Genomic DNA, 15,341 nt, shown 5'->3' with positions numbered 1-15,341 from the left:
GTGACTTAGGAWGAACCAGGAAAATGGGATTTTATAGTTGCCTATGTTACAGGGAAAACATTGGCAAAGATCTGCTTAGTGATCTCTTTAATTAAGGACCATACAGTTAAACAATACTAAAAAGAAACCAAACTGGAACAGTAGGAGGAAAAGCATAAATAATTTCTATTAGGAAATACAGGCTAATTGCTGCAAGGCTTACTTTATTCAGTACCATAGTTATTTATATTTTAATTCAAGAAGTTTTAGGGTTTTTGTCTGCATAGTTGGCAGAAAATGTGGGTGTATCTAAAAAAGGCTAGTAAGASCCCACTATGCAAATCTCCACAGATAATTTATTTAATGTTGTCTGCATTTCTAACTCACAAAACATTCCCAAAAGCTGTCCTGCATAACCCTTGTTACTGAAAGCACTTATTATCATCTCAGTCTCCTAAAATGAACTGTTGCAGAGACCTGATAACTTTATACACAARGATTTGCTCCTCTGTGAGGTCCTAAAAAACCTCTTAAAAGAATTACAAGCACTCCCAGGAAATCTCTAGATCTCATTTACATACACCTTTCTCCTGGCTTCTTCCCCTTCCCTTGCAAAGCACACAAGTCATGGCTGTGTTCCAAAAGGAAGCTGGAATTGTTAAATACTCATTCCCTTGGGAGAGAYTTCTTTCAGCATGTGTGGAAGCCAAGACTGACGCATGGATGAGTGTGTGTGCTTTCAGCTCATCTACTCAGATACAGTCATTTCAATTAATTGTAGGAAAAACAATTTCACCCTGGAACTATCAGGATTGTCTTATTGCAACAAATWATTTGATTAAGGAACAATAGCAGTTTGAGACCCAAACACCAAGTGTATAGATCAGGACATCTACACTACAAAAAATAATACAGCTTTTTTCTCTTAAAAGATTCTCAGCTATGTGTCAAACTAAACCGGCTGTCTTGCAATTTTCTTGACTGTAAAGCATATAAAATTTCTTGCTGAGTACATTTTTTAAAACAATAGGAATTTGGGAATTTTTCTGTTAGTTACTGCTGCTGCACTCAGCAGCCGGAGAATGAATCCAGAATCTAGAGAAGGTGGAGAAGACCAGATTTAAAAAACAGTTACAATGCCAGTAGTTCAACTTAACTAATACCTGATGAATTTTGCTGCTGCTGGGCAGAGCCTCGTGTACTGGTTGAAGGAGAGGTGCTAGCATCATCCTACAAAGAAAAAAACAGGGYATTACTGAGTTGGGGAGATGAAGCACAGGGTCCTCTTCTACTCTGGAGACAGATGTAGCACAATGTGGTACAAAAGCAAGTTTCCTCCCTGTCCAGCAGGCCCTGCTGCTGAGGTATGGGCCCAAGGCCATTTAAATTTTAACTTTTCTCTCCCTTTAGGATGGCAGAATACATCCTCTTTATTTTAGCTAAGATGGCCACCTTTTCATTATTACAATCACTCACTCTTATCTCTATATAGCAAAGCAGGCTGAAACCATGCTAAAGTGCTGTCTGCTGTTGCCTAAATACAAACCACCCATTTCCCAAATTCAGAAACTCTCTGAGCCATCTAAAGGAACAGWAGCTCAGAATCCAGCTTTTCAGCCYGGGACAGCCACTGGTATCAGTGAGAAGAGTCCAGGTACTAWCAGAATGTAACTAAATCMATCAGTACTCTTCTTAAGTAGAAGACTGAACACTTCATTAGACATTYGGACTCCTTTATCTTGGATTTATGTGTGACAGATCATAAACCATTCATCCTTATGTTTGACATGACAATATTATCTAGCAACACTCAAAACATAGCAAAACATCAGCTCTGCATTGTAAAATGGAATTGGACCCAGTTTGAAAGAAGATAACCTAAACACGAAATGTGCTCAAGATACAAATTAAATGGATGCTCTCTAAAACACTTTTCTAAGYAGTTTGGTGCTATTGAAAGGTTTGATTGAGGATATAAACTAATATAGAGTTCCAAGGAGAGAAAAGAAGGGATATAAAGCTGAGGCTGAAAAGTTAGAAGCTAAGTGGTGCCTTTCATCTCCAAGTGTRTGGTTCAAACCAGCTTTGGGGCAAAATTAAGAGCAATGGCTGCACAGCGGGTTCAACAGGCAAATTCCATGCTTCAGGCATCCCTCAAGGAACATGTGAAAAATAGCTGCTTTTCTCCCTAAACAGTGAAAAGTGTTTATTTCTGCTCTTGCTACAAACCTTTCTGCCTGGGGCAAGACCTACATTTTTTTAAATGGATTTCCTACTCAGCAGCTTTGTCTTTGGAGAGAACATCTCTACACTGGCAATACAAGGCACACAGGATGCTTTATGAACTTGCAGAAAGCCTTCACGAGGGTACTGGCTAGCAACAGGAATGCTGAATGAGCAGCAGCCCCGAAAAGCACCACATGGGAAAGAACACGGTGCAAATCCTGACCTCTCCTGAAACAGGAAAGATCTTCCAGTTCAACTGGTAAAAAAGTGTTTTCATCTGCATGYTGAACTCAAAATTGCTTTTGTGGACAATATACTGACAGAGTAGTTAAAATATAAAAAAATCAAAGTTCCCTGAAATTGTCTGAATTCTATATCAATTTAGTGTAGGTATCATGGACACTTATTTTGACTTTTGAATGCTCTAATGGTTAATACACGGTTTCCCCTTGTTCCCTCACAGACATGGTCCCTGTGCCCTCTGGGGTCTAAAGTGAGCTGAGTCTCATTTTGCATAGAGATTGGCAATCCAAAATTACACTGCAGGGCTGATGCTCCACTTCAGCTTAGCTGAAGCCTCAAACCAAAAATAAGAAACACGAACTTTATCTCAAGTTAACGGGCCAGAAGGTTCAATGCACCTTCTTACAGGGCCAGAATCTCCTGTTCCCTACAACACTGGGATCAGACCATGAAACAGTGCCCATTAACCTGGTTTGGACAATACCTTCCCCATGAATAAAGCAGCTGTTCTTGTTTACAGGGTGCTGTTCCCAGGAAAGGTGGAAACAGTTACATTCAGCATTGGATTGAATGTGCATGTCAATTCCTGGATGAGCACTGCTTGTTATTGCCTGCCAGACACAGTGAAGGAGCACAGGGCTTTGGCTTACAAGGAAACTGCGAGAGCACAACAGGGAGGGAGTTTCACTTACATTTTGGCTTTCCTCTTCCTTTCTGTCAGCTGGCTTGTCTGACTGCGACGCTGCTTTCCTCCTTTGCAAAGGAACAGGAGATAGGACACAGTCAACCCTCTAGAAACACATCCTCGTGGGAAGACTGGTTCAGGCTTTGGTGGGAGTTATTTATTTAGCTCATCTCTAARAGAACGTAACAATGGCTGGATACATTCAGTTGTGTAGGACTGGGGTGGAGGGGAAGAATCCAGACCCAGTGACACAGGTCAGGGAGAGGGGCAATATTTTGGGTGGTGTTTAACAGAGGAACGCAGGGTGCAGAGCATAAGGAAATGTGGAGGGAGGAAGCACAGCTGGGTATGAAAAAGGGTAAGAAAGGGATGGCTTCTCTCCAGGGTTCAGGAAGCCCTGGGTCCTACACAGGAGGAACAACTCACCCCGCTCAGGAGTTTTTGAGGACCAACCCCATTCCCAGCAGGTGGCTCAGGTGTGTATTGCAGTGATAACACTGCTGTCAGCCAGCTCCACTATCAGTCTGTCACCTTCCTATATCCCACATTCCTGATCCCACCCAGAGAAAGGGCTGTGGCTCTGCTCCCACATGATGGGAAAACTGTCAAAAAAGCCCTTCAAGCCAGGTCCACCCTCACTGGGAGAGATCAGGCACCATTTCTGCTCAGCCAAGACCCCTTCTTCCCTCCAGGGTGGGAAAGCTCTGCCTGGAGACCAGGAAAAACAAAACAAGCCCACCTGCCTGGTTTTCAAGTGCCTTTGGTGAATGACAGGAGATTATTTCTGTCTCAAAACCACTTCAAAGGCAGCAAAGCTCCTGAGCCCTGTAGTCCCAGGTGCCCACAGAAGCTGAGTGAGAACCTGAGACCCACACTCATTTCTGCTTCCCAAGGAGGGGCAAAACTCTCTGAGAAGGGGCAAACAGCTGCAATCCATCCACTGGRGAAACTGGACATGAAAGTAAACAAAGATGTGGGTTGTTTATTTTTGAAAAATGCATGGTAAAACTTCTTGGGTGTTAGCCAAACTGGATGATGAAAATAAAATCAAATTCTTTATTTTTAAGCTCGATTTGGGTACTAAACAGTACTCCAGTGAACCAGGTGGCAAGGCTCTAGACATCCAATTTCCCATTTTAGGACTATTGGGGAACTGCAGCTCAAGTGTCCACATGGACTTTGGTTGTGCTGAACTTTACTCTTACCCACGTGTGAATACTAACCTTAGAAGATGTTTTGTAAAACACCAGTATTGCAGGTTTTTCATTTAGTCTTGGTTCTGAAGTGAACAAAATTCAACTCAGAAAAAAAAGAAATCTCTAACTAAAGAGGCACTAAGAAAGGCTTCTGAGAAAAGCCTCACTGGATACACAATTTGGAGGATTTGATGAAAATTTGACAAAAACCCAAACAAACTGAGCAGTATGTGACTGTAGGAGACAGTGCTCTGTGGGAATTATTTCTGGATATTCAACTCCATTAATCATTTTACTAGATCAGTGATAAATTTTGGAAGTATTTTCCTAATATTTACTTGAATTTTCTAACAAAAAAAAGTCATAATTACTACAAATTTAAGTGAGAAAAGTATTTGCCAGGGTGAGAGGCCCGTGTTAGATTTATATCCTGCAACAGACTTATTCTGTTTGCACTTTAGTCCTGAGGCAAAGGGCTGCTCTCATGGGGCCCACTAAATCTAGTGAATGGTATTTTACAGCACCTGAGCTCTCAGAAGTGTTTTCCTCCATTATTTACCGAGCATTAGACATATTCCCTGTTTTTGAGCACAGAGTTAACTGCTCAGAAAAAGGCCCCTGAGATCCTGTGCTCATTACTCTGAGATTTCTGCATTGAACATGCTCAATTAAAAAAAAAAAAAACCAAAAAAAAACCAAAAAAAACCAAAAAAAAACCAAAAAAAAACCAAGATTTTTTTTACCTCCTGGTAAGAATAGGTAAGTAAGCAGGTGAGAACAACCTGAAACACAGTGCCAGGTTCTTCCTTTCTCTTWGTCATCACACTTGAAAAAGAATTTGCAGCCCAAAGAAGTCCTCCCAGTATCAGCTTAACAGCATGTGCCCAGACTGCACCCTTGAATGGCACTTGTGTATTTCCAGGTACTTCCATAGCTTTGTGAAGAAAAATTTAGGGAAAAATTCTGTTGCTATCAACTCCCTGGGAAGGATTTGCAGCACAGTTATTTTCAGAGTAGAGGCAGCACAATGCTTACAGCAGTGCAAGTGCTTTTGTTAAGGTACCTGGGCAATTCCACCCTAAATACCTGAAGACACCAGATCCTACTGCCCAAAGGCAAACTGGAATACACCTTAGACTGGAACCACACAAGTGTGCAGAATTTCTACATCCAAATATTTGAAATGTCCATTCAATTTGCTTGCTCGAACAGTGCTAGTCACCCCAGCATCCAGTCACCAAACTTTGCTATGCTCACAGACAATTTCCAGTTCAAGAAGGTCAATCGTGATACAGAGCAGCCCAAGAAGCAGTAAAAAACTATTAAAAGCTGCTTTAATTCTGAAAAGAAAGAAAATTATCTGTTTGTTATTTTATACTGCTGGGAACTTTTTAAGAATGTTGTGTATTTATTTAATACTTTTCAAAGGATTACATCTAAAGTCCATGTTCAGAATTCTTCTGAAATGAACAGAACAAGGAGGGAAGTTGGGATCAGGTCTTTTGAGCTGGGAACTGTTTTAAACGAAGATGACATTATTTAAAAACTCCATCTCTCCAACTCTACAACTGTACCTACCCTTCATTATTTTATTCACCCTTTTCTTTCGTTATCCATAAGTTTAAAAAATTTAGATCTAAAAATATAGCATCTTGTGCTAGGAACTTGAGAGTCTGAAAGAACATTACTAATGGAATTGGGAGAAAAGAGAAAAAAAAATTGGAACTATCAATTGGCTTTTACAAGCTGGTAGCTTGATACATCACAACTCGCTTTAGTGGAGAATAACTTGGCTAGTCTGTCTGAAACACATGTGARAATCAATAACAGTTTACCTGCCAAGGTGTTGTCCTTTTATTTCACCTGTGTTTATATTTTTTGGCTCAACACCCTGAATGTGCTGCATAAAGAATGATTTGTCTAAGTTCCTTTCATTGTTTGCTCTTAGTGAAAACAGAATCTTTGAAAATAGATCTGATAAAATGGCTGAAGCCCAGAGGATGCATTTACCACCAGCTCTGAAGGCATTAAGCTGCAGGATCTGCTGCTGCAGCTACGCCCTGCCAGGAATCATTGCTGCAACACCTTTCGCACTGAATGTCGGGCAATATCGGTGACCAACATCTAAGCAGGACCTGTCAAACTGCAAAGAAACACCTACTGCCAGCCACAAAAATGACAGTGCCTTGCTCCACAGTTTGCTGCAGATCTCATGGGGATTACTTGAGGTGTAAGTACAAACCTTTTTGCCAGTAATTTATTCATTTCCTCCATTAGTCCTCCTCCGCCTCCTCCGCTACTTGTTCGATTGGCATCGCTCTTAGAGACCCCACTGGGGCTGGACCCTCCTGAACCATCTTCTGGCTTAAGAGAGAAATCAAGACTGGAATTAATGAAAGGTTTGCTTTACAACCACGCCCTTAATGATTAGTTTTTCCAAGTGTTAGGAACAGCGATCACAATCACAGCCCAAAACCAGAGATWGGATGTGTTAGGCCTTGGGAAGAAGATCCACAGAAACACTACTAAAACCAAGACAGATCTGGGTGGCACAAATATATGGGCAAATGATGAAAAAACCCACAGTGCTGTTTGTTCMTAATTATGTTTATGCAGGGTTAAGCAACCCTTACCTAAGTGGACAGCTACTGAAACGAGGCCTCAACGGTCTACACTGGTTTCTGTAAGTAAAGTGTAGTTTTAACCACTTGCAACAAGTGAAAACACTAACACATAGTACAATAGTGGACTATGTCGAAGTAATGACGTMCTGGCAGTGTGGGAACTCACATTTGCTAACTAATATGTTCTGAAGAGCATAAACTCTACCCAACTTCTCCTGCTCAGCCTTATTTGCACTGCAAACTCACATTTAAAAGTTCACCCAATGATCACCTGAAGCATGTTTCCCCATGTTTCATGCTGGGTTTGCAAACCATTACACCAAGCTGTGCCAGGCTTTCCCGCAGCAGAGAAGAGCCCATCAGGGAGTCCCAGTGGCACCTCCTTACCCGTTGAACTCTCCTTAGTTTGGCACCAGCCAGAGCTGCTGCGAGCCCTGACACTGACCCATCTTCAGCGCCAGCCCCTTGGCCAGCGCCGGCCGGCAGCGGGGGCGGCGGAGGGGGCGCGGCTCCCATGGGTGGTGGAGGGACTGGGGGGGGTGGCGGAGGTGGGGGCCCCCCAGATGAAGTGGGGATCACAGCACCACTGGGGTGGCCAGGCGGAAGCGCTGGGCCTGAAATGCAGAGAACAGGAATTAGACGGGAAGCAGCATCTCCTGCAGCCCACAGACAAGGTCACGCTCCCGCTCCCGATGCCTGACTCCAGGACAGCTGAGCAACAAAAGGAAGCACCACGTGTGGAGGAATGGGAAGAGGTGGGTGTATCAATGGTCAGTCAGCTACAGCTGTGTCCTCCTGTGAGACCCCATCACTGACAGTCTTCTCCCTCTGYTTCTCCCTGTCTGGGCCAGTGTTTTGTTCTGTGCCAAAATCAGAATGCAGACACGTTTCCCARTTCCTAAGTGATGTATTCTTCTGCTTTTCCCTCAGCTTTCTACATGGACATAAACTCCGTGGACTTCAGTTAACGTCAGCTTTTCAGCAGAATTGTGGGCTACGGTGACACGTCCTCCTTCTGTCATACAGAAGGTGTGTGGCCTCAGCCAGTTTTGCAGAGTAACCAGGGGAGACTCTGGCTCAGGCACCCCAAAATTCAGCAAAGCTCCTGTTGGAAGGGCTGCTGGTGGTCACTCCACAGTGTTTTACTTGTCTGTAACTGGTCAGTTGAACAAACAYGCCTCCCCAAGGGTATTTCCCGGTGTACACTCTGTCAGAACAGGCTGTTCCTGGTATATATTGACAGGTTCAGTTTTTCAGTAAGCGTTACCTTGAAAGGCAGGAGGGTTTTGACTGACAAACATTTAGAAACTATACTTAATATTAACAGTCTGTTTTTCTTCTTATCTAGATTTTCTTATAATACTGCCTTATTTCTGTGGTTACTTCTGCCATTATTTCACACTCCCAATTCCATTCTTGAAATGAACCATAGCTGCTATTAGAAATACTTTAAACATTTCAAGCCCTCTTTCTTCATGAACATAATAGCTAGTAATTCATTGTGGGTACATTTAATTGTAATTGCAAAACTACACCCACCTAATTAGAGGCCAGCCTCAGGCAAAAATTGAACTGAGTCAAAATAATGGACTGATGTGAGTTYAAAATAACTTTATTGAACTAAAGTGGATTTCAAGGACTTATATCAGCTGAAGGACTGAGCCTCCAGTGGTTACAGTAATACTTYGAGCAGAAAATAAAATGAAGTGTCTTAATTTTCTTATTTTTCTAGGCACACCACTTTAACATTATGTATGGTTATAAACCTGAATAGATCCAAGTCACAAAACATATGCTCTGAATTGCAAATAGGCATTGCTTGCAATTGCTCTCACACCACAGGTTTTAGATAGGCACGAGAAATCAAAACCATATGCAATGCGGCCAGACCCAAGCACCTGATCTGCCTCCAGTGAAAAAAGTTTGCTGGAATAGTTACAGTGACAAGCTCACAACTCTAACGGCAGTGAATAGCAGGAAGAGAGTTTCTTGAATTAAATTAACAGCACAAGCTCAGGGGATTCTGTGTATCTTAAACAAAATCCATGTTCTATGTTTCACTGGCAACAGAAATACCACTTAACAAAAAGAGAGAAAATCACAACYTCTACCAATATTCCTACACAGACAAGAAACCTACTGCAGACCTGGCCTCTGGCTTCAGAAGAGCTATGTTTGGACCAGGCGTAAATTGGTTCTATATGAAGCTTTTTGAAACAATTTGACTCTGCTGAGTGACAAAAATCTGTCTGGGATAATACAGTAGGAATATGCATTGCAACCACGCAGCKGCAGGGTCCTGGTTCTGTAATTCTTACTTTTTGTCTGGTCCCTGGACCAGTTCTGAGTGATTTTAATATTTTTTCACCCCAGTTTCAGAAATCACATACAGCAGGAGCAGCTGTGGGTCTCTCAGCCCTTTTTCTATAGGTCAGGGGCAGTGCCAACCAAGCTTTTGAAAYAGCTGAGGCTTTACACAGGTCGCAACTCATTCAAAATCAGTACTTACTCAAGTGGGCAATGGCTGATGATGTCATGTAAGGAGGGGTCCTCCTGGGCATAGCCACCTCAGACACAGCAGCGTGAGGGGGAGGCAATGGAAGACAGTGTGACATGGGCTGGCACCACTGCTGGGCAGGACAAGATGATGGATGGGAGGACGGGGAGGGAGCCTGGCTGGAGGAGCTGGGGGGGCTGGCGATGGTGGGCAGCGGGGGGCAGGGTGCAGCTCCCAGGTGTGGAAAGAAGGGCCCATCCACACTTTTCACCTGGGTTCCAGCGGGGCCTAAAGCAATTTGTTCTTCAGGGTGGCCATTCAGGAGCACATTTGCTGAGGTGTCCCACCCTGCTTTATCTGTGGGTGCTTTGACTCTGTCAGGTGGGGTGGGAATCATGGGCAGGATGGTGGGACCACGTGGCTGCAGGACATCGCCTCTCTGCAGAGACGGTGCATTTGTGGCAGAGGGAGCAGGAGACTGGGGAGAGCAGGAAAGAGAAGAGCCCCTGAGAGGCTGGTGAGAGAGAAAGGGAAGATGGGAAGGATGGAGAGGCGGTGGAGACAGCGAGGTTCGCCTGATGCCGGGCATGACGGTCCTGCCGTTCGGGCAGGAGGGAGGGGAGGAACCTGGGGCTGTTGGCAGCTCAGAGGCCGAGTGCCTGGGCAGGAATTGGAGGGGYTCCCCGGCTCTGTGCTGGGATAGGAAAGGCAACTGACCAGCGGGCTCAGGGACAAGGGGTRCTGGAGAGACAGTGCTGGCTTCGGGTAGTGGGGGGAGCACAACACCAGAGGCTGGAGCACCACAGTTACTGGARGCAGGAGGAGGAGACTGGGGCTGACAGGGGGGAGAGCATGTGCTTGGTTGAAGGGTGGAAACTAAAAGAACAGAAAAGACAAATRAAAAGAAAAAGGTGGGTACGCAGGAAGGAATGATACCAAGGCAAAGTGGAACGGAGGAAAAGGAACCGTGAAGTAAATGCAAACAGAAACTCAAACAAAGCGAAGAGGAGATGGTGCAGGCACCAGCTTGGGGATTTCCAGCCCTCAGCAGGACCAGAGGGGTGTGTGGAGCAGAAGCCTGGCAGCACGAGATGGGCTGCATGCTCTGGTGCCAGCGAGGCTCCTCCAAGCCCCACGTGAATCTGAGTCAGGATCACGAGCAYCACCTTTGCACCAGGACAGGTGCAAGGGACATGTGACATGTGTTCACACAGAGGTGGCCACCTTGTAGGCAGAGAGGGGACAGCCAGCAGCCCCTAGGAGCCACATCCACTCCTTGTGTATCCCAAGGCAGGATTTTGGCTAAGTTCCCTATACAGAAGAGCACACAAACCTCTGATGAAACGAAAGTCCAACTCTTTCTGCCACTGAAGGYATGTGTGTATGTCTGAGCTGGTTTCTAGTCAAAAAACTAAACAGTTTAACAGCTGAGGAAAACCATTTCATTCATGTGGCCCGATTAACTGAAAAAAACCTTACCCAAAACCAAAGCCCAAACACAAGATGGCCATCTTGGCTTGCTTGCTCTGCCTCCTTTCAGAGAGACAAAGCCATACTTTGTAGCTATAAACTATTCCTGTCATCTCTTCTCTCAACTTAATGCAATTTAATATGCTATAGAAGATTTTTGTAAGCTCATTAAATATATATATTTTTTCCATTAAGCTCACAGAACACTTTGTGATCACAAAATCCCCAATGAAGAGCATCTAGAGCTGTATGTTCCTCTGTGCTGCAGTTTGCTTCGTGCTGCAGAGCAATGGGGACTCCTGAGCACATCCAGTACATCAACCCCTTGGTGTTGATATCCCCTGGAAACACAGAGTCACTCTTGTGGTGGCTGGGCCACCWGCTCTCCCCATGGGTGTGGCAGAAGCATGGCCAGGCCTCCTTGGTACACCTAAAACACCCCTCAGCTGTACAAGTTTTGCCAAGAGCAAAACCTGCACTGTAGCCCCACCTGCATGTCCCAGACCTGAGCCCCTGCAAAATAGCACAACCATGCCCAAATGTATGTCAGTCTCTAGCTGAAAATCTAATCTTTAAAATGTAATTGTAGCTATAACCACCTTTAGCACTCTAGCTCTTGCACAGCACCCCACAAACCCCAACAACAGCAAGAGGAGACAAGCACGGAGAGACTGCATTGGCTCGATTTGATACGTGCCTGTGGTAGAGGTTCTTCTTTCCAGAGATTCCTGGCGCTGTTGCTGTTGCTCCATCACTTGTCTAGAACAGCAATGAGAAAACCCTTGGTCATCAGGTATTCTTTATAATTTTGACTGGACACCGCCTAGTTCTTGTACAGAGCCACTGAGGCGTTATCTTAAATGGATCAACCAACACCTGCAGTGTCCAGTGCCCAGGAGAGCACARCAAACCTGCTGTTAACCTGAAGTGTATGAGCATTGCAAGGAGAGGGTAAGTGGCATCTCACATAAAATCACAGAATCACACATTGTAGGAGGCTGGAAGGGACCACTGGAGGCCATCTAACCCAACCTCCCTGCTCAAGCAGGATCCCCTGGAGGGCACAATCCCCAGGATTCTGTCCAGACAGTTAAATATCTATCTCCAGGGAATACTCAAAATGACACAGTCCAGAGTCTTTCATGGATCAGCAGCTCAATGCACTTGTAGTCAGAACAAAAATATAGCAAAGCTTGATCTGCATTTTGCTGCTGACTGTACAAAGCCTCTGTTGTCCCAGTGCACATCCAGCCCTTTCTGGCACTGGCCAGTCCAGCTGACAGCCCCTGCACAATTGTCCCTGTGTCACCAGCACCACCATCAGCACCAGCACCACTGTGCTTCCTCTGCAAACACAGACCACAGCTCTGCACTGCTGCTCTCTTGGCACCTTTCCCCCAGGAGCTGCCAGCTCCGGTGCTGCCCTGGCTGTCCCCAGGTCTGGTACAATCTGCAGGGATGTGCAGTTCCAAGGGCCCATCAGCAGAGGTCTGCTCTCGCACGCTGGAGCACTCCTGCAGGAAGGGATGTCCCTGACCCCCGCCACAAACCCACCCTCACTTGGCTCCTCTTGAAGAAACTGATAGCTAAAAACCAGACTGCATGCCAGGCCTCCTGGCAAGAGCATGCACATGGACTAAAGATTTCAACAATATTAAAACACAGCTCTGAAAATTACCTTGCTGAAGCACTTRGTAATAAAGTTTATTACCATTTTCTTCCAGTTCCTAGGCCAAGTTTGTCCTAATTTGTTTCATGCATGTTTAGACCAGTGTTCATTGCATAGTTTTCTCTTTTCCTTTACTTCATGGTCTGTACAGTAAAGCAAACTTAAACTCTAAGAAACATTTCTATTTTGACTCTAAGCAACATTTCTATTTTGACTCCTCGCAGAGTATTTTAAGATACTTCCCTGTTACATTTTTACTTGTGCTTTCCTGAGTCTGCTGTGCTGAACAATTCTATCTTATTTATATACCAATAGGAGCTTTTAAAATATAGTCCATAAAAGTAACGTTAGATTATGTAGAAAAAAGAAAGTATCTTAACTTGCAATATGTATTTCCCATCTTTCAAATCTATTTCAATATRTGGGAAAGGAAAATACAAGATTTTGCTGTGGAGGGATCAATCCTAAACTGATTTTATGTTCAGGACATGCAATACATGCAATTTCTAGAAAATTATTGGTTCTGAGAAAATTATCACATGGGCAAAGGTGAAACAGATTTCAGAAAGTCTTAACTGGTTGATTCAGCTGGTGACATTTAAGCTATGACACTTTAAATMAAATTAATAGAAATCTGTACTTCAACACGTACCCTAACTCTTTCTTGATTGTTATGGTCTGAGCACATATGCAACAGAATCAATTGCATTGCTAAATTTCAATTGTAAACACRTGTATTAAGAATTTCCTGAGCATATTGTCCTCTACCTTAGTTTGGCATTTATTAGCAAAATTTGATGATGAAGAACAACTTGATACATACTTATCTTGATTAAACGTAGGCGAAATTCTAAGTTTATCTAGAGAACCAACTTGGAAAATTCCAGTGTGACAGACCAGGAAAGAAATATTTTTAAGACATCTCCAAGTCATTAGAGCTGCTGCAGAGCAGACTGAGGTGCAGGGTGCAAAAGCCCAAAACAGGGATTAGCCACTGTCACTGGAAGTCACTGGGGCTCATACCAGCCCTTTCTGCCCTTGGTCAGCAGCAGTTTATATGTGCCAAATGCACCCTCCCACACATGCTAAAAGGAGAAGTTCTTAAACTCCTAGGAAGCCAAATTTATTCCAGTCGAAMTAAATAAAGCCTGGGATTGGCAGAAGGCTACTTAAGAAGTATGCAAGGAGTAAAGAACAAGAGAGGACAAATTACACTCTGACTTAAAAAGATACTCTTTCAACATTTGTGTAAAGGTCTCTAGAAAACCTTTTAAACAGACAAATTTGCAGGATTGATACCACAGCTTAATTTCCTTGCCTGCTTATAAGATATTAAAAAAACCAAACCCTAGGCCTAAAATTAGGTCTGCTRTATGGTTAAAGAATGCATCAGCATAATTAAAGATGAAAGTCCTCCAGTGCAGATGCAGTTATATCTAAGTGCATCTACTGGCATATTTTATTCCACTCCAGTGGAGCAAAAGAAGCTTTCCTAGGGCCATGTGCCCTGTAGCAGTCAAATAATAGCAAAGTACTACCCAAAAGGCTTGTACTGTCTCTAAACAAAAAAGAATAAATAAAATATTTCTATTCTAACATAGATAAGYTTCTCATTTACATTTTAAACGTACAGAACAGACACCCAGACTGGAGGTCTGAATTACATAAGGCCTGCAGAATCAGTGAGCTCCACTGGTTAAAGGAAGAGCTGGTTAAGGTTTTTCAGCCAGGCAGTGGTAGATGTGACATCGTCTGCCTTGGGGTGAGCAGGGGCTCTCTGACCTTTAKGATAACTCTGCTATCCAAAGTAAATCTCAGGTGAAATATCATCACTGCTGACCCATTTAACAGTCACGAGTAAATCCCTACTAAATCTCAGACCCTTCATAGTTAGTAATACTGGTGAAGGAAACTATTTTCCCTACACTTTTCTTGCAGCTTTTGAAGACAGGAAGACTTTTGAGTACCTACCAAGCAAAGAGTTTACCTAGAGTGTGACCTTCAGCTCACTTTGCCTTTAAAAGTCATTAGAGAATAATTTGCAATAAGTACAAAACATTCAGCACCAGCTGAAAAGATGTACAAGTAAAAAGAGCAGTGCTTACTGGTGAACAAGGACTGCATGCTCATCCAAGTTACAAACGAGAACTCTGCCACAGCTGATTTACTCACCTTCTCTGTGCTTCCATCTCATCTGGAGATGGACCATTCTGGATCTGGCGCTGGGCAGCTGGACCTRCAGAAAGAATGAGAGGAGGCTATTAAGAAAGCAAATGTGGCAGACTTCCAAAAAACATTCAGATTGTTTCTCCACCTTACTACGACAGATAAACCTTAAGCATTATTGTCTTCTCTTTGCTTTATTATTATTTTTAATTCTTTTTCCTGCTAGACAAATCATCACCTCCTGTACATTTTTAGTCCCACTGGGAGAATCCAGTAGCTAAATGTGGGAGCAGATTGGTCCAGAAAGTCAGCACCACGGTAGCTGTAGATTAYATACTAATCCCTTGGTGATGGTGAAGACCTGCAGCATTGCAAAAGTTGTCCAGCAGACAGTCCATGGCACTGGGATGCATTTCTAGTTTTGACATGGTTCAGATCAAGGATTATTCTGTGCTTGTACAGAAATTCAACAGCCTTGCTGAGTTTGGGAGGAGCACACATGGTAATTTGGGCTGCTCTGATGCTGAGCTGGCATCAAAAGCTACCTGATGGAAGGTGCAAAGAGATGCAAAATTAAGCAAGCCTT

The 15,341-nt window shown here is 43.7% G+C and overlaps 2 protein-coding genes across 5 annotated transcripts in view; both read right to left on the bottom strand.

The window, feature by feature from the left end:
* EVL (Enah/Vasp-like) overlaps positions 1-15,341 on the bottom strand; it is a 143,524-nt gene that overhangs the window by 4,704 nt on the left and 123,479 nt on the right. For all 4 annotated transcript variants that reach the window (XM_057377619.1, XM_057377617.1, XM_057377620.1 and 1 more), the window contains exons 4-9: positions 14,762-14,825; positions 11,618-11,679; positions 7,341-7,567; positions 6,572-6,693; positions 3,141-3,201; positions 1,143-1,209 (exon numbers count right to left, since the gene is read on the bottom strand). In XM_057377619.1, the coding sequence (XP_057233602.1) occupies positions 1,143-1,209; positions 3,141-3,201; positions 6,572-6,693; positions 7,341-7,567; positions 11,618-11,679; positions 14,762-14,825 (603 nt within the window). The remainder of the gene's footprint in view (positions 1-1,142; positions 1,210-3,140; positions 3,202-6,571; positions 6,694-7,340; positions 7,568-11,617; positions 11,680-14,761; positions 14,826-15,341) is intronic.
* LOC130580257 (ena/VASP-like protein) lies at positions 7,574-11,508 on the bottom strand. Its single transcript, XM_057377623.1, has one exon. The coding sequence runs from the start codon at positions 10,550-10,552 to the stop codon at positions 9,452-9,454; it is 1,101 nt and encodes a 366-aa protein (XP_057233606.1). The 5' UTR covers positions 10,553-11,508; the 3' UTR covers positions 7,574-9,451.

Source organism: Malurus melanocephalus, unplaced genomic scaffold (assembly GCF_030028575.1).
Source record: "Malurus melanocephalus ecotype Western Australia unplaced genomic scaffold, MMel_1.1 scaffold_320, whole genome shotgun sequence".
NCBI lineage: Eukaryota > Metazoa > Chordata > Aves > Passeriformes > Maluridae > Malurus > Malurus melanocephalus.
This window is presented reverse-complemented; position numbering and strand designations above follow the sequence as displayed.